The 27,716-nt window shown below is 43.3% G+C and overlaps 1 protein-coding gene across 1 annotated transcript in view; it reads right to left on the bottom strand.

Moving 5' to 3' along the window:
* Nucleotides 1–27,716, bottom strand: part of ATIC (5-aminoimidazole-4-carboxamide ribonucleotide formyltransferase/IMP cyclohydrolase) — an 85,219-nt gene that overhangs the window by 47,134 nt on the left and 10,369 nt on the right. Inside the window, exons 4-7 of the mRNA XM_070933191.1 lie at nt 27,610–27,676; nt 20,254–20,342; nt 16,083–16,234; nt 15,822–15,978 (exon numbers count right to left, since the gene is read on the bottom strand). Of these exons, the coding sequence (XP_070789292.1) occupies nt 15,822–15,978; nt 16,083–16,234; nt 20,254–20,342; nt 27,610–27,676 (465 nt within the window). The remainder of the gene's footprint in view (nt 1–15,821; nt 15,979–16,082; nt 16,235–20,253; nt 20,343–27,609; nt 27,677–27,716) is intronic.

Consider the following 27,716-nt stretch of genomic DNA (forward strand, 5'->3'; position numbering starts at 1 on the left):
AACCTTTCATCTGCGGGTGAGGCATCAGATGTGGCTCGGGAGTTCATGGCTTCCATGACGGCCATGGACCTGACCCAGTTAGTTCAAGGCCCAACTCACATAGGGGGACACACTCTGGATCTGATTTTCGTCTCTGGTCAGTGGTTGAATGATCTTGGTAGAGGAGACCTAGACATCAAACCCTTGTCATGGACAGATCATTCGCTCCTTCACTTAGACTTTCCTACCGCTTTCTCCCGCCACAGGGAGACGGAACCGATCAAATGGTTCCGTCCCAGGCGCCTGATGGACTCCGAAAGGTTCCTGACGGAGCTTGGGCTGTTTCCTGAGACCCTGGCACACGACTCGACTGAAGAACTGGTGGCCGCCTGGGAGAGTGCGGCCGCCGGAGCTTTGGACCACGTCGTGCCTTTGCGGCCTCTGACCCGATGCCGATCTCAATTGGCTCCTTGGTTCTCTGAGGAGCTGAGAGAGATGAAGCGTCGGAAAAGACGCCTAGAGAGCATTTGGAGGACTAGTCAATCCGATTCCGACCGGACACAGGTGAGGTCTTATATCAAGACCTACCTAGTGGCGATAAAAGCGGCGAAATCTAACCATTTCTCCGCTCTTATTGCATCTGCAGAGAACCGCCCAGCCGCCCTGTTTAGGGTGACCCATTCCCTTCTTCGGGGTGGAGTGCGGGAAGATCCCTTGCAGGGCCGCGCTAAGGATTTTGTGCAATTCCTGCATGATAAAGTCGCTCGGATTCGGGATGGCTTGGACTCCGATTGGATGAGTCCAGGGGAGGAGACAAGGGCAGGTCTTGAGAATATTATCTGGGAGGAGTTTGATCCTGTGGCTTCCGAGGATGTGGACAGGGTTCCGGGTAGGATTAGTGCCGCCACATGTTTATTGGACCGGTGTCCCTCCTGGTTGGTACTGGCCTCCCGGGAGGTTACATGAGGCTGGCTCCGGGGGATTATAACTGCTTCTCTGAGTGAGGGTGCCTTTCCCGCCGCCTTGAAAGAGGTGTGGTGAGACCCCTCCTCAAGAAGCCTTCCCTGGACCCAGCTGAATTAGCTAACTACTGTCCGGGCTCCAACCTTCGTTTTGTGGCGAAAGTTGTTGAGAGTGTGGTGGCACGACAACTGCCCGGGCACCTGGATGAAGCTATCTATCTAGACCCGTGCCAGTCGGGCTTCAGGTGGGGGCACAGCACAGAAACAGCATTGGTCGCGTTGGTGGATGATCTCTGGAGGGCTCGGGACAGGGGTTGCTCCTCTGTCCTAGTCCTATTAGATCTCTCAGCGGCTTTTGATACCATCGACCATGGTATCATGCTGCGGCGGTTGAGAGGGTTAGGAATAGGGGGAACCGTTCTGCGGTAGTTCTCCTCCTTCCTCTCCGACCACTCGCAGTTCGTGTTGGCAGGGGGGCAGAGGTCGACCTCGAGGTGTCTCGCATGGGGAGTGCCACAAGGGTCGGTCCTCTCGCCCCTTCTGTTCAACATTTATGTGAAGCCGCTGGGTGAGATCATCCGTGGTTTTGGGGTGAAGTGTCATCTGTACGCTGACGACACTCAGCTGTACATCTCCACCTCAGACCACCCCAACAATGCCCTTGATGTGATGTCTCGCTGCCTGGAGGCCGTGCGGGTCTGGATGGGGAGGAACAGGCTCAGACTCAACCCCTCCAAGACCGAGTGGCTGTGGCTGCCGGCGTCCCGATATAGTCAGCAGGTGCCATCGCTGACTATTGGGGATGAATCTTTGCCCCCCACAGAGAGGGCTCGCAATCTGGGTGTCCTCCTGGACGCACGGCTGTCTTTAGAAGAGCATATGACGGCCGTGGCCAGGGGGGCTTTTTATCAGGTTCGCCTGATCCGCCAGTTGTAGCCCTTTCTGGACCGGGACACCTTGTGCACGGTCACTCATGCCCTTGTCACCTCCTGGCTGGACTATTGTAATGCTCTCTACATGGGGCTCCCCTTGAAGAGCACTCGGAGGCTCCAACTGGTCCAGAATGCGGCCGCGCAGGTGGTTATGGGCGCAACTCGTTGTGCCCGTGTGACACCCCTCCTGCGCGAGCTGAACTGGCTCCCAGTGGTCTTCCGGGTGCGATTCAAGGTGCTGGTTACCACCTTTAAAGCGCTCCATGGCATAGCACCCGGGTACCTTCGAGACCGACTTCTGCCAACAATAGCCTCCCACCGGCCAGTCCGCTCCCACAGAGAGGGTCTACTCAGGGTGCCATCGGCCAAGTTATGTCGGCTGGCGACACCCAGGGGGAGGGCCTTCTCTGTGGGAGCCCCAGCCCTGTGGAATGAACTGCCCCCGGAAATACGTAAGATCTCCGACCTCCGGGTGTTTCATTGCGCATTGAAGACCCTGTTGTTCCGCCAGGCTGGGCTATCAACATAATGATTTTAAATTGGGGTATTTTAAATTTTTGGGGTTTTAAACCGGCCAAATCTATTTAATTATTTTAATTTTTAATCATTGTTGTGTCTTGTGTTTTTAAATTGGCTGTACACCGCCCTGAGTCCTTCGGGAGAAGGGCGGTATAGAAATAAACTACTACTACTACTACTACTACTACTACTACTACTTCTTCTTCTTCTTCTTCTTCTTCTTCTTCTTCTTCTTCTTCTTCTTCTTCTTCTTCTTCTTCTTCTTCTTCTTCTTCTTCTTCTTCTTCTTATTCTTATTCTTATTCTTATTCTTATTATTATTATTATTATTCCGCCCTTCTCCTTTCGGACTCAGAGCGGTGAACAGCCAAAATAAAAGCATTTATACGTAAGTTACAGTTAAAATAGATTTAAAATAATTAAATAAATTTGGCCCGTAATTTAAAACTTATCAATTTAAAATCCATATCAAATTTTAAAACCAACCATAAAATCAAGACAGACCGGCTAACTGAAAAAAATAAGTTTTTAGGGCCCGACGAAAAGTCCGGAGGTCGGAGATCACTTGTATCTCTGGGGGTAGATTGTTCCAATCTTTATTGTTCCATATAAAGATCCTGTCAGGCTTGGAAGCCATCTTTTTCGCTGGATCTTCAGGCCTGCCACATTTACTACTGTGGGAAACTGGGAGGGGGGATTGTATGGAGCCAGGGTGGTATATAGTCATAATAATATTCCTTTCTCAGAAAGTCAAGGACATCTTGTCCTGCACCTGGACGGCTGGAACTGGGAGGCATCTCCAGTTGGGACGGTGCTTGGATTGGGCTATGTGATGGACATGTGGTGCTGGGCAAGGACTTGGATGTAGAGGACTACATGAAAAGCTATGCCACCTGTGCTGCCATGAAAATGAGACCAGGGAAACCTCCTGGGCTCCTCCAGCAAGTGGCAAGCCACAGCAGACTTTGGGAAGAAAAGTTACAGAGGGAACCATTGGGACTAGCTCGATGACTCCTGTCAAGACCATCTACTCCCCTTCCCAAGCTGTGGTGGAAGTGGAAGAAGCCACAGAAAGAGAATGCCAGTTGGGTGCCCAGCCCAAAGAGCCGGCCCCTGAGCGAGCCGGGCAGCCGGATCTAACCCTGTGGGGTGAAGCTGCAGGAGTCGCGCCACTCCAAGAAGCGGCCACAAGAGCAGCGCTGTCAGAACCACAAATGGGTAGAAGCCGAACAGGACAGAACCAACCTTCAAATGGAGAACACGGGGCCAGTTGTGCCACAAACACTCTAGAAAATGGGGATTCCCGCCACCGTTGCACAGCCAGTCGCTGGCCGGTCTTCCGGAGCAGTTTGGCCAACTCAGTATTGTTATGTCTGCGCAGGCGTGAGCAGAAGCTTTCTGTTGTGACTCCGACCCCCGAGGCTGATTTATCGGAGAGAGAAGGCTCCGAACATGAAGGAGAGGAGTTGGCCAGGCCTCCCTCTCCAGGACCCTCCTCTCTGGCAATGTCTCAGGTGTCTCCCGAGGGAGAAGAGATTGGCCAGGAGCCAGGTATCTCCTCACAGTCGGACAGTGACGGAGATAAGTCTTGGCTGGATCCACGCCAGCGTTGGAGAGACAAGCGCACGCAGCAGAAAAGGAGGCGTGCCAGAGATTAAGCTGAGTCACTGGACCACACCCCACAGGGGATATAAGGGGGTGAGGTGGCCATTCAGACTTTGTGACGGACAAAACTAACTACTAGCGAGTCACACTGTATCTTTGCAACAACAATATCTGCCTTGGATTTAATACGGACTGGACTTGACAATTCTTGAACTGTATGTATCTTGTTTGGCTTTATCTGTCGGAGGAACAACCCCTCCCTTTATGGGTAAAGTTCTTGGCAAGCAGCTACTGGGTTGCTGCCAATCCTCTTATCGAAAGAATTTGTTGTCTGCCAGTTTTATTTAACCCCTGGATATCTGTTTGTGTGCGTGTGTGAGACAGGGACAGAACACTTTCCTTCTGCCATGCAAGTGCGGGACGTATTTTAAAATTATTGGTTAAAGGCTGACAGTTTTCCTTTAAAAGGGGCTGTTAGCTGGAAATTGCATGTTGGTTTTACTGAGTCATTATCTGCAATAAGCATTGCTTCTGGAAGTTTGGCTTCTCGTCTGGGTTCCTACACCCACACATTCCAAGTATGATCAGCCCTGCTCAAGCCATTGGAGCCGAGCAGCCCCAATTGGAACCTGGAAGTACTGCAGCGCAGCCATGACTCCAGGCTGGCCAGCCATTTCGGATTCTTGAAAACCCTGCATTTGGCCAGGAGGCAGTTTTGGTGGCCAAAAATGAAATCTGATGTAGAGGACTACATGAAAAGCTGTGCCACCTGTGCTGCCATGAAAATGAGACCAGGGAAACCTCCTGGGCTCCTCCAGCAAGTGGCAAGCCACAGCAGATTTTGGGAAGAAATTGCAATGGACTTTATATTTGAGCTTCCAGAGTGTGGAGGAAATATGGTAATTTGGACAATAATCGACTTGTTTTCAAAATAAGCCCACTTCACAGCTTGTTCGGGATTACCATCCACAAAAAAATTGGCAAAGATGTTCATCAAACAGATCTACCGACTACACGGAATAACGCATTGAGTCATCTCGGATCGAGTGGTCCAATTTACAGCAAAGTTTTGGAGAGAGTTCCTGAAATTGGTCGGGTCCACACAAGGACTTAGCTTGGCTTTTCATCCAAATACGAACAGAGCGGTGGAACGAGCGAACACAATGGTGGAACATGTTATATTTAAGATGCTATGTTGATTTCCAGTAGGAAAACTAGGTGGACCTACTACCTTTTGCAGGAGTGGCTTAGAACGCTGTGCACAGTAGCACTGGATTGACCCCCTTCCAGGTCACCAGCGGCATGGATTTTGTACCCATGCCTGAACTGCCCGGAGAGCCTCCCTCCTCTATGACCCTGAACAAGTGGATGGAGTCGCTGAGGAAAGGCTGGGAGAATACCAAAAAGGCAATAGCGGAGGCTGCTGAGGCATGCAAAAAGCAAGCAGATAAACACCGATTTCAACCCCCTTTCCGTGTGGGAGATTGGGTTTATCTGTCAACCAAATACGTAAGACTGAGGCTGCCTAGGAAGAAACTAGGACCTAAATTTTTAGGTCCATTTCCAATAGTGAAAGTAATTAACCCAGTGACAGTTCAAATTAACCTCCCCTGTATTCTAAGGAAAATACATCCTGTTTTCCACTGCTTGCTGAAGCCAGCCATAAGTTCCAGGTTAAGACCACAAGCTCAATCATCCCCCAAGCCTATTGTAGTGTAAGGGGAAACCCATTACGAAGTAAAAAAGATCTTAGACTCTAAGTTGTATAAAGGTAGATTGCAATATTTAGTACATTGGAAAGGGTACCCTTTGTCTGAAGCCACTTGGGTAAAAAGCTGGAATGTTAAAGCAGACAGACTAGTAAGACAATTCCATGATAAATTCCCTGACAAGTCAAACGGTCCCCCTGGGGGAGGGAGAGGTGATTAGTATGCTGAATTAACCACTATGCTATTCTCATTTCAGGACACGCTTTTCTGATCGGGGGTGGGGGCTGTCAGGTCTGGAAGCCATCTTTTTCGCTGGATCTTCAGCCCTGCCACATTACTAATGTGGGAAACTGGAAGGGGGAATTGTATGGAGCCAGGGTAGTATATAGTCATAATAATATTCCTTTCTCAGAAAGTCAAAGACATCTTGCCCTGCACCTGGACGGCTGGAACTGGGAGGCATCTCCAGTTGGGACGGTGCTTGACTGTGGACATGTGAGTGTTGGACAGGGACTTGAACTTTCCTTTGGGTAGGGAAAACCTGGAAACTTTCAGATTCAGGTTTTCCCAGATGTGCCAATATGACATCTCTAATAAAATGTAACTTTGAGGAAACTCAAGCCTTGGAGTTTTCTTTCGTTGGGGGTGTTACTTGGGACCCTGACAGATATTTCAAATGTATTTTGAAATGTGAACAACATGACAGAACATTTTATCACTCCTAGTGTAAAAAAGCTTAAAAAAAAATCCAAATACATGCTTTGATACAGAGAATTAAAAAAAATTAATATTGAAGCCAGAACTATTCTTTTTAGGATTAATAGATAGCCATATATTGGAAGATTATTTCGATATCTAATCACAGCAGTGAGAGTACTGTATACACAGAGATGGAAAGATTCCACATTATCCACTATGGAGGAATGATTAATGAAATTGACAGATTTTGCTGAAATGGATAAATTAACTTCTTTGATTAAAGAAAATACATTATCTGCATTTATTGCTGACTGAAAGCCTCTTATGCAGTGGTGGGATTCAACCCACTTAACAACTGGTTCGCCAAAAATGTGAGCGTGCTTGCACGCGTGTTCATACAAGGCTTCTGCACATGCATGCACAGCTTCCGTGCCTGCGCGCACGGCTTCCGTGCATGCACGGCTTCTGCCATGCGGCAAAGGTTGACCAAGCAACCTTTCGGGGCCTGCTCCGCTCCATCTCTGCTCTCCAGGGCAGCGGCTGCTTCTGTCCGCTGCTGCTCTTGCTGCGAGGGAGCATCTCTTGTGCAATTTAGCAGCTGTCTGCTGCCGCTTTCCACTAAGTCCCATCCGGAAAGCGCGCAGCAGAGAAGCAGCAGCCATGTTGACTTACAATAGTTAGTTTAGTGAACATTCAAAGTTACAACGGCAGTGAAAAAAGTGATTCATGACAGTTTTTCACACTTGCAACCTTTCCAGCATCCCCATGATCATGTGATCAAAATTCAAATGCTTGACAACAGATTCATACTTATGCCTGTTGCTTTGTCACAAGATCATTTGATCCCCTTTTGCGACTTTCTGACAAGCAAAGTCAATGGGGAAGCCAGATTCACTTAATTTATCCAACCAGATTACTAATTTATCAACTACAGTGATTCACTTAACAACTGAGGAAAGAAAGATCGTAAAATTGGGCAAAATTCACTTAACAAATGTCTCACTTAGCAACACAAATTTTGGGCTCCATTGTGGTCGTAAGTCGAGCATTACCTGTATTGGAAGCCATTTTATATTTTTCTTTCAACTTTTTTCTTGTCTTTTTGCTTTCTCTTTGCTGTTTTTTTTTCCTCTTTTCTAGTTGATGTTACGTTTTACTTTCTTCTTTTAAAATTATAATAAAAATTAAAATTAAAACAACTATTTAAGGGCAAGGGGATAAGTGCACAATTGGAATAGAAGAATTATAAGGGAAAAAATGGTCTCCAAGGATGGGGCTGCACTGTAATATTTGTATTTTTTCCCCTTTTTTTGTATTTAGATATATATGTACCACCGTGTTTTCCCGAAAATAAGACCCTGTCTTATATTTTTTTGAACCCCGAAATAAGTGCTTGGCCTTATTTTCAGGAAGGTCTTATTATTTTAGGGCACGTGGAGCAAGACGGAGCTCCTCTTGCCATCTTACCAGATTTCCAGCTGTCTCCCTAACCCTAGCCAGAGGAAATGGCGGGGACCGGCTGCGCATGCATTTAAATATTTTCGGGGAAGGCTTATTTTTGGGAGGGGGGGCTATTTTAGTGTATGCGCTCAAAAGCCCGATTGGGCTTATTATCAAGGGATGTCTTATTTTCAGAGACACACGGTATGTGTCAGATCCGTGTATCTGCAATTCTTCATGGAAGAAGGGGGGAATCTGGAGTGTCACATTTCTTCCTGATCCTCTTTGTATAAACGTTATCCTGATTTATAACTGTTGCCTGGCGCCAGGAATCCCTGAAGAAATCTCACACCTCGGAAAAAGGGGGGAACGAGTAGATTGTAAAATGACCCTGAGAAACTCTTTGGATCTGTTTCTCAGAGAGGCTGATGCAATTCGTATTCACACCTGCGGATTGGTTGGAATCCACATCTGGAGGTGAGCATGGGTTCCTAATTTCCTTTATCCTGAATTGCGTGCCCTGAGGGGCCCCAGAGCCTGTTTTGAGTTTTGACTTGCTTTCATCCCTTTCAATAAAAGATTCCTTTTGAAATACAAAGTTCTCAAGAGTTCGTACTTTCTTGGAAGGGGGGGGCGGGGAGCTGATCCTTACAGTATGTTTGTATTATTTGTATTTAAAATGAAAAAATATTTTTAAAAATTACAATTAAAAAAAGAAAACAGGTTCTCCATATTTTTATCCTACTGGCTGTAAGTTACTAAAAGTTCTTCTGCTTAGCTAAATTATGTCAGTTTACTGATTAAGCTCATTTTTTTAATCTTTATAGAAAGTATCCAACATAAAAAAGAGCCAGCAGAAATATGGAGAACTGTTTCTGCTCCTTGAGACAGTCTACAACAGGGGTGTCAAACTCACTTTGTCACAGCAGCATCACGTGACATATCTGGGCTTTTTTCACCTTCGCTAAAGCAGGCATGGGCCTGGCCCCTGGGCCAGGAGTTTGACAGCCCTGCTCTACAACATCCTCTAGGTGCCTGAAGGAAACTACTCTCATCCCTGTAGAGTTTTCTAAAGAGGGATAGGAATTGTGTCTAGTTTGCTTCAGGTTAAGGCTTGGGGCTATTACCAACATAAGTAGAACAAGGTTCCCTAGTTATGTTCCCATAGCCTCTTTATTCATTCAGTAATAAACCTCAGAACAGGATTATTTAACTAACAAATTTATAGTATAAATCAAATGCAGATACCTCTGTTAGGATTCCTATTGAGGTTGAAACCTGAAAGTTACTATCTGAGGAGATGGTGAAAAGGGGCGTTGGTCTTACCTGATACGCTCCTTCTCGTTGGGGGGAGATAGCATCCAGGAATGGGTTAACTTCGCCTCCTCACTGATTGGACCGAGTCTGTTTTGAGCTGTGAGGATACACCTCCTCTACCGACGGTCCTCAGCTTTTGGCAAAGGTGAAGCAACAGACTTGACATATCTTAACAATGGATCATCCCAGGGGTGAAATGCTCCAGGTTCGGACCGGATCGCCTGATCCGGTAGCGATGGCGGTGGATGGTTCAAAGAACTAGTAGCAAAAATCCCTGCACCCCCCTCCCCCATGCCCAGTTGAGCTGTGCGATCATCAGAGGCTGTTTTTTTACTTTTAAAAGCATTTTTTCTACAACCTCTTCAGCCAAAGAGGTTGTAGGAAAAAAAATGCCTTTAAGAGCCTCTAGCGATCCCAGCTGACTTGCCTGATCGTCAGAGGCTTCTAAAAGCATGTTTTTCTGCAATCTCTTAAGGTTGCAGAAAAAATGCTTTTAAAAGTAAAAAAAAAAAAGTTGGCCACGCCCAACTTTTACCCCCCACCAAACCACGCCCATAGAACCGGTAGTAACAAATTTTAGATTTCACCCCTGGATCATCCCCTTGGACCATGGACCACATGGTCTTCAGGGTAGGGCTGGATGCTATCTCCACCCAAAGAGAAGAAGCCTATCAGGTAAGACCAACACCCTTTCTCCATTTTAGGTGGAGGTAGCATCCAGGAATGGGATATACCAAACCTGGCTGTCTTATGGGTGGGCTGCAGTCTGGTCCTAAGTCCCGGCTCCACATGCACTCTCTGGAGGACATATCTGCCGAAGGCCGCCTCGTCCAAAGTGAAGGTTAGCCATTGCTAGCCAATGCTTAGAGCATTGTAAGCCTCCCTGAGTCTCCGGAGAAGGGCGGCATATAAATCAAATTAAATAAATAAAAAAAAAGGTGTCTATCCTGAAGTGCCTGATGAATGGGGACGGGGAGAACCATGTTGCTGCTTGACAGACCTCTTTGATTGAAGCCTGCATCGACCACGCCATTGTGGTGGCTGCACTCCTGGTGGAATGGGTCGTGACCTGAGAAGGTAATGGAAGAGCCTGAACCTCGTAGGCCTTGGCGATACATGCCTGAATCCACTGACCTACTGTTGACGACGTGACCTTCCTGCCAAGTGTAGAAGGCTGGAAGGACACAAATAATGATTCTGATCTCCGAAAAGAGGAAGTCCTTTTAAGATAAATGCGGAGAGCCCTCCTTACATCTAAGGTGTGCCACTTCTTCTCTCGTGCGTGGACAGGTTCCGGGCAGAAGTTTGGTAGCACCAATTCCTGGGCCCTATGGAACCAGGAATTCACTTTGGGGACGAAGGAAAGGTCTAACCGCAAAACCACTCTGTCAGGATGAAAAGTACAGAGGTCCTTCCTCATAGAGAGTGCCGCTAGTTCCGAGATTCGTCTGGCCAATGTAATGGCCACCAGGAATGCCACCTTAAAGATAAGAAAATGCAGAGTAGCCAATCTTAATGGCTTGAAGGGGGCACCGGTGAGAGAGTGCAAGACCTTGGTCCCAGGTAGGGTATCTGTGCACCACTGGATGTTTTAAATTGGTTGCGCCCCTTATGAACCTGCACACATTAGGATGTTGCGTTAGAGACTGCAGCTCCCCACATGTCAATACCGAGGAAAGTGCCGCTACGTGTCTTCTGATGGTATGGGGGAGAGACCTTTATCCAGCCCATCCTGGAGGAACTCCAGGATCTGGAAATCGATACATCCATGGGGTCTGCCCCTGCCTTGTCAAACCAGCCACAAAAAGCCTTCCATGTGGCATTGTAGATGCGATTGGTAGAGGGCCTCCTAGAGGCCTGTATTGTTTGAATGACCCTGGAAGAAAACTTGTCCCTTCTCAGAATGCTCCGCTCAAGCGTCAGGCAGTCAAATGTAGCCATTGAGAGTCTGGATGGATTAAGGCCCCCTGGCTGAGGGAGATCTTGTTCTGAGGGAACCTCCATGCCGGACTACTAACAGGTTGACTAGGTCGGCAAACCATGATCTTCTGGGCCAGTGAGGTGCTAGAAGAAGGACCTCCACCCTCTATGTCAACATCTTATGACCACCTTTGGAATAAGTTGTAGAGGAGGGAAGGCATACAGCAATCCTGGAGGCCACTGACCCCCTCCACCACTGGAGTCGCAAAACTTGCGAAAAACCTGGGCACCTGGCTGTTGGCTGGAGCGGCAAACAAGTCCACGACCGGGAGGCCAAATCGTTCCGCAATCTCCCAGAACAGAGAGGGGTGTAGGCACCACTCCTTTTGGTCGATGGAGGCTCTGCTGAGTCAGTCCACCTGCACGTTGGCAACTCCAGAGCTATGTTCTGCTTTGATGGAGAGGAGACTCTCCGCCCAAAGGCCCAGCTGCTCGGCTACCAAGGACCTGGACCGGGACCTGGACTGAGGACCTGGACCGGGTGTCCCCCTGGTGGTTGATGTGGGCCTTGGCGGCCACATTGTCTGTCAAAACCAGAATATGCTTGCCCGAAACCGTCTCGCGTAACTGCCTGAGGGCGAGATGGACTGCCCTCAGTTCCAGCCAGTTTATGTTGTGTCTCCAATCCTGCTGAGTCCACTGCCCTTGAGCCATCAAGGACTGTAGGTGAGCCCCCCATTCAAAGAGGCTGGCGTCTGTTGTGATGGTTAGGCGGAAGGGTTCTTTGAAGCGACAGCCCCTGGTGATGGCTAGGGACCTCCATTACCTGAAGGACTGGATCACCTTTGGGGGGGGGGGACACGAACCTTGGCCGGTGAGTTGCTCCTGCCAGACCTCTGATAAGGCAGGAGAAACTGCTGCAAGCTCCTGGTGTGCATTCGTACCAATGGGACAATGGAAATACAGGACACCATCTTGCCCAGGAGCTGTGATAAAAGGAACAGTGGCACAGTCCATTCTCTCTGGACTCGAGCTATCAACTCCCTGAGACTGGCCTGCCTCTCCTGGGACAGATATACCCTGCACCCCACCGTGTGTATGATGGCTCCTGAATGGAGCAGACGGTTTGTTGGGAACAGGTGGCTCTTGTCCCAATTTATGGAGAACCCGTGGTGCTGGAGACCTTAGATCCTCTCTTGCCTGGCGGCCAGAGGAGAACTGGATCAGTATGTTGTCCAGGTAACACTCTATCCACACAGGAAGAGTCCGAAGGTGTGCTGCCACTGCCAACAGTTTCGTAAACATCCTTGGTGTCAATGACAGGCCGATACGCAGGGCCCTGTACTGAAAGTGGCAGTCAGCATAATGGAATCGGAGATACTGATGATGGGACAACAAGATGGGAATGTGTAGATTACGCCTCCATCAGATCTATGGATGTGAGGAAGTCGCCCTCTTGAACGGCCCCTAGGATGGATTGGAGGGACTGCATATTGAACCGCCTGTATCTTAAGCAGCAGTCCAGCCCTTTCAAGTCAAGAATCGCCCTCCACACACACACACACCCAAGGTCTTGGGGATTACGAAAAGAATAGAATAGAATCCCCGCCCCCTTTGGTCCTCTGGAACCTGTTGGATCGCCTGAATGTCCAACAGGTGCTGTATTGCTGTCTCCATGAAGACCCTCTTTAATTTATCTCTCGAGTTGGGGCAACGAATGAAAACCCTTGGAGCATGGAAAGGAACTCGAGAGAGAGGCCCAACCTCACCGTCTTTAGCACCCATGAATCCATCGATCTCCAAAGAGGGCTGGGCGCCCCCCGATGAGAGGGTTAGATCGGCAATCACTTTGGGTGTCGGAAGGACCTACTTCCGCCGCCACGAAATGGCTGCTTGGTCTGAAATTGCCTGTTCCTGGCCGACCTGTTGCTGCCTCAGAAAATACTGTCTCTGGGTTCTCTGGAACCCCGAGCTGGAGTCCGCTGAACGAAAGATGGGGCAGCGAAAATAAGGTGAGGAGTGAACTTCGCCTCGCCTGGAAAGGGATGGTAGAACCTTCCTTTTGTCCTTGGACTCCACTACGATGGGGTCCAAGACCTCCCGAAATGTTTCTCTTCTGAATGGGGCCGCGGCTAGCTTCTATTTATGGCATGTGCCTGCCATTGGCGGAGCCAAAGCAGGCATCTGGTAGCCACTGATGATGCCATGGCATTAGATGCGTACTTGGCTGCATTGAGAGTAGCGTCAGAGGCTTCCAAACTGGAGCGCAAAGCTCCGACGGTCTCCTGGGTAGCCGCATGGAACCACCATGTATCCCCTACCCCGCGATCGCCTTGTTACCTGGGATCCCACCGAATAGCTGCAGCCTGAGCCGAAGCTCCAGCCGCAGAAATAAGCCTGGCGGCTCTACCAGCAATCGGAAGCCAGCCAAGCAATTTGTTTTTCTCCAATTCGTTGATTTAATCCGGAATAATTTAAAGCTGTAGAGGAATCTTATAACATCTATTTACAAGTGGGCCAGATGCGTCATGCGCTGGCCATGCCCAGTTTAGGGAAGGGGAAAAAAGTCCCGATACGTCACGTGACACCATCGCGACGTGAGTTTGATAGCCCAGCTTTAGAGAATAGGTTGACCCCCTATTTTTTGTGGCAGTCCTTATATATTGGAACACTGCTCTCATATCACCCGTAGTCATTAGACATTTTCATTAGACATACCCAATTCCTGGAACTGTTCTTTGTATGTTTTAGCTTCCAGTCCCTTAATCATAGAGCTGGAAGGAACCCACTTAGGTCACTGAGCCCGATCTTTGGATCAGTGCAGGAATTCAGGTCAAAAGATCCCTGAGAGATGGCTATCTAGCCATAGCTTCAACACACTCACTGAACAGAAGCCCACCGACTCTCTCGGTAATTTAGTACTAATGTAAAATTGATCTTACATTATGACATTTTTTGCTAACATTCAATTAGAATCTACTTTGCAAAAACTTAACTCCATTTTTCTGTATCCTGCACTATGGAATGACACAGAATTGACCTTGGTTTTTTTTGTGATATTCTTTCAGTGATATCATAAACCTCAGGCTTATCGTCTCTGGACTGTTTCTAGTTGCTTCAATCTCTTTTCTTGGTCTCTAGTCTACTGAGCAGCTTCACAGTTTCTGTCTGTCTATTTTATTTTGCCTCAATTCTTTTTAACTGTGTCACCCAAATTTGAATACAATTATTTGAGGTGGGTCTGACCAACACAGGAAAAAAAAAAGTAATGATTACTCCTTATAATTTGCTTTGTTGATATAGCATCAAATTAATTTGCTTCTTTTGCATAACAATATATTGCTCATTCAAATATGATTCACAAATACAACCAATGCCAGCTATCACCTATTCCAGTGATGGCAAACTTTTTTCCCCTCGGGTGCCAAAAGTGCGCACACTTGCGCGATAGCACACTCGCATGCCCACACCCATAATGCAATGCCCCCCATGCACACCCCAACGCATGCACATGCAATCCCTCCCCACGCTGTCCCGCCCCCCCCGCGCAGGTGCATGCTCCCCCCGTGCATGCACGCGTGGACACCCCCCCCACGCCCCATTTTGGGCCTAGCAGGCCTCCCTGAAGCCTCTGGAGGCTGGAAACAGCCCATTTCCGGACTTCCAGTAGGCCCATTTTTCACTCTCCCAGAGCCTCTGTGCGAGCCATGTACTTACCTGGCATCCAAAACAGGGCGCATGGAGACTCCTGGAAGGGGCAGGGTGGCATGGGCATGCGTGCGCGTCTCCTGCATGCGTGGCAGAGACCTGAAAATCAGCTGGCAGGTGGGAGGCATGCATGCATGTGCAGTGGAGCTGATCTAGGGCAACAGCTCGTGTGCCTGCAGAAATGGCTCCGCGTGCCACCTGTGGCACCCGTGCCATAGGTTCGCCATCACGGCCCTATTCTATGCCAGTGCATCTGATTTCTTTTTCCTAAGTGAAAACCTCTGTGTTTGCCTCTTAAATTTCATTTTCTTACTTCATTTTTCTAACATCTCAAGATTACTTGAATTTTTTTTAGGGCACTAGTTATCCCAATTAATTTGGGGTCATCTGCAAATCTGATAAAACTTCTCTCGATGTCCTCATCCATGTTGTTAATAATTATCAAAGGGCACAGCGTCCAAGACTGAACTTTGTAGCTCTGCATTTGATATTTCACATTAGCTTGACAAATAAGCATTTCTTGAATACAATTTTCTACCCAGTTATGTACACATCTACAATCCAGCATACATTTCACTAACTTGCTCAACAGAATATCATGGAGAATTCTGTCAGATGCTTTGCTTTCATAATCTCATTGTTTTGAAGGTGCTTACAGGCTGAGCGCTTTATGATCTGCTCTAAAATCCTCCCAGTTACTGAAGTCAGACTGGCCTTTAGCTCCTGGAATTCTTCTTTCCCCTGCCCTTTTGAAAATGGGGGTCCTCTGGGCACTTGTTTTGTTCTTCACATACCAAAACTTTAGCCAGACCATCAACGTGCTATAGCACTTACTCATCTGGTGCTGGAGATTTAAACTCAGAAACATAGGCAGTTTTAAACTTAAGCTATTAGGAAAATGAAAATAATGGGTTTGACCTACCTGATAAAATTACTATTAGGACTACAGCAACATAATATTTTAAACAATATTGCTGTTTATTAATGATGCTGCTGGAGTGCCTTCAAAGTGGATTCCGAGTGCCTCCTACCTGAGAGAGGAAGTTGAGGCCTTGAAGTATAGAGTTGAGCAGGAGTTTGATGGGGATTCATGCCATATCTCAGTGGAAGTTGAGATACGCCTTTGCTGTACTCTTTCCTAAAGTAGTCAGAAATTGCTGTATCATATTGAGCAGTGTGAGTAAAGGCCTACAAGAAATGTGAGAAAGATGCAGCTGTCATCAAAGTAATGAAAATATGAAACTTCTCTGTGTAACAAGCACATTATATAGGTTGTCATAAGTACACTTTACCTTTAAAGCTAACTGACGCCGAATTTCCAAACTGGTATCATTATCAGAACCGTTTTTCATTTCTTTTGCTATATTAGTATAATCTCCAGGATCACAAACAACTGTCACCCGGGCATGATTCTTTGCTGCAGCTCTCAGTAAAGCAACACCTCCTGTGGTAAAAATGGAAGCACAGAAAACATCATATTCGGCATTTATAGCTCACTACCTTTCACACCTACAATTTATAGCTCAAGTACAGATAGTACTCAACTTCCGTCTACAACAGGATCAGAATTTCAGACATTGTAGGAAGCAGTTAAGTGAAATGACACATGACCGCTTCACTCAACAGCTGCAATCCCCGTTCTCCCAATTGCAGTATTAAGCAATTGCACAGGTTGCTAAGCTGAGCACTAGGAAGAGGGCTCTCTTCCTGCTCTACCATGTCTGGGAGGGCCGGATCCACTCCCCATCCAACATGCTAAGACCGCTTACCTTTGCTTTTTCTGCAGCCAAGCCCCATTCTCGCAATCTTGGAAGGCTCCTTTTACGAATGTGTGATTTGGAGAAGGGGCCTTCCAAACTATCAGGAGAATGATCACATTTGCTAGTCTTCCCAGCCTAGAAAGACTTGCAAAGACGATCATTTTAAAGGCTAGTAATCCTAGCTGTCTAGTCTTCCCAAGAAAGCTAGAGAATGTCATCTTTCTGAAATCTACAAATCTTTGTAGCTTTTAGAACAGTGGTGTTCACTGGAAAGAAGGCTAGTGTCAGCCCTGGAAGCCTTCTTTTCTTTGGATCTTCAGGGCTGCCACATTTAGTGCTCTGGGAAACTGGGAGGAGAGATTGTATGGAGTTGGGGAGGTATCTAGCCATAATAACGTTCTTTTCTCTGAGAGTCAAGGACATTCAGCCCTGCACTTGGAGTGGTGTGACTGGGAGGCATCTCCAGTTGGAATGGTGCATTGATTGGACCATGTGATGGACATGGGGGTGCAGGAGAAGGGACTTGGACTTTCTTTTGGGTGGGGAAAAGCTGGAAGCTTTCAGATTCAGGTTTTCCCAGATGTGCCAATATGACATCTCTAATAAAATGGAACTTTGAGGAACTTCTAGCCTCGGAGTTTTCTTTCATTGGGGGTGTTACTTGGAACCCTGACAGCTAGAAAGCTTTAGAGGGGCTGAACACTGTGTATGGAAGAGAATGCATCTCCTGTGATGCAAAAAAGGGGCTCAGATTTTCAGGATTCAAGCCCCTTTTCTGCAGCTCAATGGAGGGGTCCGAGTAGTTCTCTTGGCAAGTGGCAGTGGCTTGCAACCTTCTCTGCCAGTTTCCTCACTCATTTTCTAGTGAAGCTTGAAAATGGTAATTACATGGAGCACTTGACAACCAGTCATAAGTGAAAACAGGTTGTCAAACACCAAAAATGTGGCCATGTAATTGTGAAGTGGCTGATATGACATTTTAAGATGGCCAGAAATGTCTACAGGCCATAAAGCACCCTCTCTTGAGACTGTTGTAATTCTGAACAGTCATTAAACACAAAACTAGGACTACCTGTATCGCAGTCAGCCTCCCAATAATTCAGAAGAATGCATTACTAGTAGAACCCACACAATATATCTGTAACTATTTCTGAATTGTCTTTTCAAAATAAGGCTAATAACTTTTGTAAAAAGTCTACCGTGAATATTTGTTTCATGGTTTCCAGAGGAATCATTTTGTCCGCATTATACTTTTATTCATAAGGATCAAGGAATTCTGCCTTCTCCTCATAAAAGCGGGCAGCATTTCGAAAGTAAACCATGTCAATGCCAAACCATCCTGACAAAGATGCAGCTATGGTTATCACAGATGTCCTAGGAAGAGTGACAGAAGAGAAAGAAAGCCAACAGCTAAGCTGCTAGACTGGAACTGTGTCAAGCCATTAGAGACCTGGTCCATAAGACTTCAGCATTTTATAGAAGGTTGAAAAAGAATACAAACCTGGCAGGATCGATTGATCCATGGCTGAGTGGAGGAAACAGGACAAAGAACTATAAAGATGTGTTTGAATCCCTTTCTGTCAAACTGAAGCACAAGGAAAGAAAGTTGTGACTGCCTCCTTTCTCTAACCAAGGAAAAAATGTGGTAAAGTTTTCTCCTGCCTCCCACTAAAATCAATGTTTGTGCAATACTATGAAGTCATGCTTAAATGTTCTTTCATTAAATTTCTAATTTGCAAAAAATGTGACCATATAATTTGGGGGGGGGGGGGTGTTACTTTCACATTAACTTCCACTTGTAGTCTATGCACATATACCAATCACAAGTTGACCATCTCAGTGGAACTGAGGCCTAAACACATCAATAAGAAGATGAAGAGAGGAAAGAATACTATTGGAACACAAATATCACTCATTGATTGATATCTGAACCATGTTATTATGGGAACTGTGTAAACTGTGTTATTATACAGAAAACAAACAAATTAATACTTAGACTCAGAAAACTCAAAACTTTGGAAAGACTTCAGACAAACCCAATTCTGTCAACATAAGCAACTATGTCAAAAGTACCCCTTTAAAAACAAATCAATCTCACAAAATCTGATCCAGTGAAAACAGTGATTCAATACATTTCATACCAAGTAATCTGCCACAATCAAAAGTCTTCACAGACATTTTAATGCTATTAAATCCAAATCAGATCAATGTATATATTTATTTCTCTATCTAATATATCTCCATACTACAATAACTTACCAAGCAAACGGGGGTGTACTAACTGCAGTTTGCCAAAATTCCTGAAAGGTATTTTCCTCTAATTTAACTGTATGCACTTGGCTAGCCTGATAGGGGAACAAGAACAAACAAAATCCTTCTACTAGTGGAATCTGAAATAACAACTGTGTAGATATGGGAATCTGTCATCATGCCTACAATGCTTGTAGGACAAATCAGTTCCTGCATGAAACAACCTGGCATACATTTGTAGCATGTGCAAGCTTGTAGAAGTTATTGAAAAAGTCAAAGGAATGGTCACACTTCAGCTAATGAGAGGATTTATCAGATCAAAGAAAGAAGAAAACAACTCTCTATGATACCCAAGCAAATGATTAAAAATAAAAACCAAAATTGAGATACAAAAGGTATTTTGCACCATTGGAGTTCCTATTGTTGCAATACTTTACTATCAGCATATATTTGAAAAAGGTTCAAATTAGTAATGATTTTAATTTCCGCATCATATTTTGGAAGACATCCTGCAATGTGTTTCTTTCAGGAAAGTTGCTGATAACTTTATCTTTCTTAAAATGGAAGAAGGCACAAGAGGTTTTGCTATCCTTCAGTTCTTACCATTAGGAAAGTACCAGGAGGAAAAATATTGGAGAAAGATATCATGTAATGCTTAGTTTTTGAATGAAATCTTCTTCATTCAGATTTCAAGCAAAACTGAATGTAAACAGGTATCTTGGATATTAAGAAAGTGAATTTCAAGAATAAGTAGGCAGAAATTAATGAGGAAAGGAGCTGAATATGGCAAAATGCTTCAGGTAATGAAGAAAAGTTAGCACTTTAACTTTATTTTTGTTCACTTCTATCCATTTCACCAGGAAAAGAGAAAGGTGCAATAGTAGGATTGACATATGACCACTGACTATCTCTTGTCTCTGAATGAATTTAAATCTCCTATCATCAAATCAAGAAAAAGAGACTTAAGAGAGCTAATGAGGACAGACTGGAGGAACCAGGAATGTTTAGCCTTGAGAAGAGAAGGCCGAGGAGGGACATGACAGTGCTCTTCAAATACTTGGGTACTACCAAAATTCTGCTCCACAGTACAGGATGCAAAATTATGGATTTAAGTTCCAAGAAGGCAGATTCCAATTAAATGCTAGAAAACAATTCTAACAGCAAAAGTAGTTCAATAGCAGAACCATTCTACCTTAATGAAGCCATGTATTGGGGATGCTATGATTTGAGCAGAGCATCAATGAACAGAAGCTAGACTCAGTGGCCTACATAGCCCCTTCCAACTTAATAATTCCAAATCTTTCCTTAGCAGAGCATGAAACAAAATGGGAAGGTCAATGGAAGAAAGTATATATGAAGACGATATGTGAAGACTGCTTTCATTTAAAAGGTGATAGTATCCACAAAGTACTCAAAGCAATGTGTTTGCAATATATAGTCCATACTGACTTACCAATATCAATCTGTTCAACAGCTTCTTGTATAGTGACATTTGGGGAGGCCACCGTTTTGACAAATGGGTAGAGATTGCAAACTACAATTCTAGAAAAAGAAGCATGGAGTAACTTTAAATTAAATTCAAAAGTGTATCATTTGCATGACACTCTGCCAACACAACATTTTTTTATCATGTTTCAATGTAATACAACTGTTATTTTATCCCTGCTTTGGCCAATGAAGTGTCTTATGCTAGTTAGACTTTCCTGAATCATCACATAAGAATTATTTTAAGACAGTTCAAGACACTGGTGCTCTGGTGATCTTCCTATAGTTTATATCAAGTATGGCTAAAGGAAAAGCACTACAATAAAGTAAGATAAGAGCACACTTCTGGTACTTCCGGTTTCCTTGTCTTCGGTGACGGCGGTGCCTTTTGAAGGACCGCCAGCCCCGCCACTTGTAGAGCCGCTTCATGATCGAGAAGCGGCTCGAAAACTTCAAAATCCACAGGATTATTGGAGGAGAGAGAGCAGGGCACAGGTCGAGCCCCTGTAACCCCCCAGGGAATTGTTTCTGGGGAGGAAACAGGCGCGGCTCCCTTCCAACCTGCTGAAACTCCGGGCGGCGTGGGACGATTCTGCTTTTGCAGAACAAGCCGGCTGCAGGAAACATTTAAAGTGAAAGGAACCAACCTTAATAAGCAGCGAAAATATACTTGGACCCTGAAACTCGGAATTGCAAGTATTAGTGCTTTGTTGATGCTTTAACTTCAGAAAAAATGCGAATGAGTGAAAGTGACTTGAAAAAACATGGCGCTCGGCTTTAGAGTTAACGAGCCAGCGAGTGTGGATTGGTGAAGTCATCTTGCTTTGTTACAAAGTTACCAAATTGTTACAAAGTTGCTTCGCTTGTAACAAGAGAAACAACAGAAAAATTTCTCCCTTTTTAATACTTGACTTTGTTCTACTTTAGTTCTTATTTGATTAAATCTGGGGGACTTTTTTAGAAGTCTCTGTGGAGGTGGGAAAGGAAAAGGAACTTCCCTCTTCAGAAAAACTAGCTTACGTGGCAGGATGGCCTCAAAGAAGCAAGAAGGGAAGGCAGCAGGGGGGGATCCCCCACACACAAACAAGCAACGCAGCCTCCCCCTGCTCAACAGTTACAGACACAGAAAAAAGATTTTGATGTGGGAGATTTAAAAGAATTTATTTCTAAAGCTCTGGATGATAAATTTCAAAAATCCCAACAGGAAATAGATGATAAACTTCAAAAGTCTCAACAGGAAATTATGCAGGAAATTAATGAAATTAAAGATATGGTGAAACAGAATCAAAACAAGGTGACTAAAAAAATATCAGAGGTGGCGTCTGGCCTTGCAGAATTTATTATTAAAGTTGATTCTAAAGTGGAAGAATTTAAATCAGAAGTCAATGTTAAGATGAAAGACAATGATTATAAAATTTCTGATGTTGATGATAAAATGCAGAGAGTTGAAAATGAAATTGTTATGATGCAATTCAGGGCAATGGAATTCGCAATAAGGCTTCGAGGAATCAGAGAAGATGACAGACAAGATTTGAGACAGGTCTGCGCTGAGGCACTGGCTGTGATTCTAAAAATTAATCCTGATGTGGTTTTTTACAAAATAGATAAAATTTACAGAGTGAATTCTTGGGTGGCCAGACAAAGACAACTGCCTAGAGATGTGGTCATATATTTTACGGACAGAGCAATAAGAAATGACATCCTGCAAAAATCTTTTCATACTACTGTGCAAGTGGGGGGCTCACAAATTGGAGTCTATAAAGAATTACCACCTAAAATGTTGAAAACCAGAAAAGATTTTGGCTTTCTTGTTAAAGAATTGCAAAACCAACAGATACCATTTCGGTGGGATGCCCCAACTGGTATAATTCTGAGATACAAGGGAGAAAGACATCGTTTGAACACTGTGGAGAAGGCGGAGCATTTTTATACTACTATTTTTAAAGAAAGAACACCATCTCCGCGTACATCCACAGTTCTGGAGATTAAGGAGAGTGATAAGAAGCAACTTCAACAAGAACCTCAAGAACAGTCTAAGCAGGAACCAGAGGAAACGCAGGGCGCTGAAGGAGGTTTTCTGGATGAGCCTTTGTTGGAATCTTCTCCAATTTTGGACCCGGTTCAGACGGTTGAATTTAAGGATCAGCGTATAACTCGAGCTAAGTCTAAGCAACTTAAAGAAAAGCAACAACAGGAAAGACAAGATAAAAAGGGAGCTAAGAGTACTACACAAGAGACTGGAGCCATGGGGGGAGCAAGACCGAAGATTCTGGAAGACATTCGGTTATTCTGCTCTTTGCTCCAGAAAGATAAAGATGACGATTAAGTGTTTATCTTGGAATGTGAATGGGTTGAATTCAGCACAGAAAAGGAAGAAATTATTTGCATATTTGAAACAATTTAATAATGATATAATTTGTTTACAAGAAACGCATATTACAACCCAAGATCAAAAGTATTTGATAAATTCCAAATTAGGAACACATTTTATATCTTCAACTTCGCAAAAAAAGAATGGTGTGGTTATTTATGTAAATAAAAAGTTAATAGCTAAAGTTATAGAAGCAGATGAAGATGGTAGATTTGTAGCAATTGAATTGCTTACAGCAAATGGCCAAATTCTTCTGATTGGAATTTATGCTCCCAATCAACAGGACCATTTCTATAAAATGTTACATACTAAAATATTGCAATGGGACTACAGATCTATTTTAATTATGGGAGACTGGAATGGAATAATTGATTCTAAATTAGATAAAAAGAGTTTGGCAAAGTCTAGAATTAGATTACCACAGACTTTTTTTGATATGAAAGAAGATATGGAACTAAAAGATGTTTGGAGAATACATAATCCAAAAGAATTGGACTACACTTTTTTTTCTGACAGACACAGATCCTTCTCTAGGATTGACTTCATTTTGTTGTCAAATGATTTACTTGTCAAGACAAAAAGAACAAAGATTTTTCCAAGAATTTTGACTGACCATAGCCCAGTATGGATAGAAATTGAGATAGGCAAGACTGAAAGACGCTCTTGGAGATTAAATGAGAACTTGTTCAGATACGAAAAAAATATAATAGAACTTAAAAAGTATCTGAAAGAATTTTTTGAAATAAATTTGAATAAAGGTACCCCAATTGAAATTGTGTGGGATGCAAGCAAAGCTTATATGAGAGGGGTGCTTATTTATATGAACTCTAAACATAGACTGAATCGACAAAAGAAAAGACTTGAATTGGAAGCAGAAATAAAGAATAAAGAACAGTTACTTATTAAGAACCCAACAGATGAAAGAATACGTGGTGCTATAAAAATTCTGAAGGACCAATTTCAAATGCTTATGGCGAAACAAGTTGCAACAAACTTACAATATGCGAAGCATAATACATTTTGTAATGCCAATAAACCGGGCAGATGGTTGGCCTATACATTGAGGAAAAAACAGAGTACACGGACTATTGATAGTATTGATATTGGAGGGAAAGAAATTTTTCAACAAAAATTAATTAAAGAAGTTTTTGTGGACTATTACACCAAACTATATGCTAAAGAGGATGTGCAGAATGGACTTATAGAAAAATACTTAGTTAATACAAGAGTTACAAAAATTACTGACCAACAAAAGGAAAGAATGAATTATCCTATAACAGAGGAGGAGATATTAGTAGCAATTAAACAATTAAAAACAGCCAAAGCTCCTGGAACGGACGGTTTGACTGCAGTGTATTATAAAACTTTGCAAGTAGAAATGTTGAAACAACTCAGAGATCTATTTTGTAATATTCAACAAGGGGGTAAAATACCCCCATCATGGACAACAGCTTATATATCTCTGATACCAAAAGAGCAAGCAGGTCCCAAAAAACCGGAGAATTATAGACCAATATCTCTTCTGAATACTGATTACAAAATTTATGCAAAAGTATTAGCCAACAGGTTGATGCCAGTAATCCAAAAGGTGATTCATGATGATCAAGCGGGATTTATCGAGGGTAGATACATGAAGGACAATGTAAGGCAAGTAATAGATTTATTGGAATATCTTGAGAAGAATAAACAGATCCCTGCAGTGCTGGTTTTCTTGGATGCAGAGAAGGCCTTTGATAGAGTGGATTGGAATTTTCTATTAAAGACTTTAAAAAAGATGGACTTTGGGGATCAATTTATACAGGCGATTTCAGCAATTTATCAAGAGCAAAAGGCACAGATTATTATTAATGGGAGTTTGACAACAGAGTTTAAAATTGAAAAAGGAACAAGACAGGGATGTCCGTTGTCCCCACTCTTATTTATTTTAATACTAGAAGTCTTGTTAAATACAATACGGGACTCTAATATCTTGAAAGGTATAATGATAAGGCAAGAGGATTACAGAATAAAGGCATTTGCAGATGATCTGGTTGTTACCTTAACACAGCCAATGGAATCAATAATCCTGATGAAGGACATTATACAAGACTATGGTAAAGTTTCAGGTTTTAGACTGAATCAAAAAAAAACCTAAGATGATAGTTAAAAATATGACACAAGATCGTAAACACGAGCTTGAGAGGAGGGCAGGTTTTGAGATTGTACCAAAGGTTAAATATCTAGGAGTTCAGGTTGCAGAATCAAACACGAAATTGTTTCAAAATAATTATGAGGTGTTGTGGCGAGAGTTGCAAAAAGATATGGAGACTTGGAAAAAACTGCAGCTGTCTCTACTTGGAAGAATAGCAGCAGTTAAGATGAACATTTTGCCAAGATTTCTTTTTTTGTTTCAAATGATTCCGGTGCTTAAAAGTGATAAGCAATTGAAAGTGTGGCAAACTGGCGTGAATAAGTTTGTCTGGAACGAGAAAAAACCGAGAGTGAAATTGAAAATTATGCAAGATGTTCCAGAAAGGGGAGGTCTTAAACTTCCAAACCTACAGTTATATTATGACGCAGCAGCTTTGACTCTAACAAGTGATTGGTTTGGAAGGAAAAAGACTGGAATATTGAATATAGAAAGTTTTGATCTTGAATTTGGATGGCATGCTTACTTATTCTATGACAACAAAGTGAATAAAGTATTTAAAAGCCATATACTTAGAGACTCTTTGATGAAAGTTTGGAAGAAGCACCGATTCAAATGGGATTATAAAATACCGCTATGGCTGGATCTTGGTCATACTTTGTGGAATACAAATATAATGTCACTCGGGGAGTTTTTATACAAAGAGGTTCTTTTTACAGATGCAGGCAGATGGCAGCTGAAGACACTACAGACACTGTTGGCTGAAGGGATTAACTTAATTTGGCTACAATATAATCAACTACAATTGAGATGGAAAGAGGACCAAAAAACTGGTATTATGTTGCATGAGGAAGAATTGGTTAGACATATAAAAGGGAAAGGTCCAATGCATATTAAAAGGCTTTATAATGTTTTGTTAGAAAGGGATTCAGAAACAGAGTTAGTTAAAGATTGTATGATTAAGTGGGCACAAAATTTTGAAGAACCAGTGATGTTGGAAACATGGGAAAAAATTTGGGTTCAGAATGTAAAATTTACACAGTCGCAAAATCTGAGGGAAAATTTTTACAAAATGTTTTATAGATGGCACTTAGACCCCAAAAAATTGTCGTGTATGTACCCTAATGTTCAGCCAAAATGTTGGAGATGTGACTGTTTAGATGCTACATATTATCATGTTTGGTGGACTTGTAGGAAAGTTAAGGCTTTTTGGATAAAAATTTGGTGGGTTATGCAGAATGTTTTAAAGAAAAAAATTCAATTTTCTCCACAACTGTTTTTATTGGGTATAGTTAAGGGATTTACATTGGGCGAAACAAAGTTGATATTGTATATGATAACAGCAGCAAGATTATTGATAGGTAAATACTGGAAAAATGAAGCTTTGCCCACTATCGAGGAATGGACTATGAAGATGGCCAGTTTTGCAGAGATGGCGAAGATTTCAGCATATCTAAAAGACTGCTCACAAGAGACTTATGAATGGGAATGGAAAAAGTGGATAGATTATGTTCAGAACAAATACCAAACTAGGAAGTATCAAATAGTTTTCATTTGAAAATGATATATTAAGACAGAAATATGTTAATGTAATGAAGATAAAAAAAGAAAATTATAAGGGGAGGGAGGGGTTCAAGTTTTATATAAGTTTTATACAAAGGGGGTTTTTTTTTTATTTGATATGAGTATACTGTGTGGAAGTCCGGGGGGAGGGGAGGGTTAGGAAGGGTTAGGGAGGTTGGGAAGGCTGGGGTGGGTTGAGGGGGGGGGGGAAAGGGGTGAAAATGTAAAAAAAAAAAAAAAAGAGCACACTTCTGTGATCCTACATCATACCAGACTGCCTCCATTATATGCTGCTTCTAGAATGTTTGTGAACTAAGGAAAATAAATATAGAGGGAATAGTCTCAGTAATGATAATTTCTCAGATACAGTGCACTTCCAAATAGGATCCTATTCATCCACCAGCATTAAGGGGATTAATCCTATTGAAAAGCCTTTTGAACCTTTTGGCTGCAAATGAATTTGACTTTGAATACTGAAAAACGTTTTTCAAAATATTGAAAGGTTAGAAAAGTCATACTCTAACTTTTACTTTCACCATGACTGCCTTGAGTTATAAATAGCCAAACTCCTGGTCTTCTGGAAGGGCCTGAAAGCTAGGCTCAGCGTACTATGTTACGGTAGAACATAGAGAATCCCTGGCCTGAGACTACCCATCATCTTGGTTATTTAGTTTTTCTATTTAACTCTCCTAATTTTAATTGCATTCTTTACCTTTTTTACTTTTCATTATACTGAAAACCAGCCAGAGTTTCTGTATTAGTAGATGGGTACATAAACATTTAATAAATAAAACCAAAGATTTTATTTGCATATCTTTCTTGGAATACTTGTGACTCCAACACTGAATCCACCAAGTATAATTTGTTCTTTCAATATTTGATTAAAGAAAGGGGTAAAAGTTATGTAGTGGCAGACTAAAATCTCAGCATCAAAGATTGGCCCTGACACTTTGTCCTCTTACGTCTGAAATTGATTTACATGTTGAAATTCAAATAAAGCTAGGTAAATCTCAAAAGGGTATATTTGCCAATGCTTTAAAGTAAATGATGAGAAGTCAAGATTTGACAATCTCTTGCACAATTACAAATCCCTCCGTACTTTTACAAAAAAACCCATCAATTCTGAAAATGTGCATTCACAAAGGGAGAAGAGAGGTACTTTATAATGAAAAACCTTTAATCTCTATGCAAGATAACTTCCATCAATTGATATCAAAGGTTGACTTCATAATTATTTATTAACCCCCAACTACCCTTTTTACCTTACAAGGCTGAAATCCAATTTTTCCATGTCAGCTTTATCTTGTGGAATATCACGAGCCAGGATGCCTAGTTTTTGTGTGAGGAAAAGAAAAAGAGGCTCAGAAAA

Source organism: Pituophis catenifer, unplaced genomic scaffold, assembly GCF_029215685.1.
Source record: "Pituophis catenifer annectens isolate HBS135680 unplaced genomic scaffold, rPitCat1.0.hap2 SCAF_1, whole genome shotgun sequence".
Taxonomy (NCBI): domain Eukaryota; kingdom Metazoa; phylum Chordata; class Lepidosauria; order Squamata; family Colubridae; genus Pituophis; species Pituophis catenifer.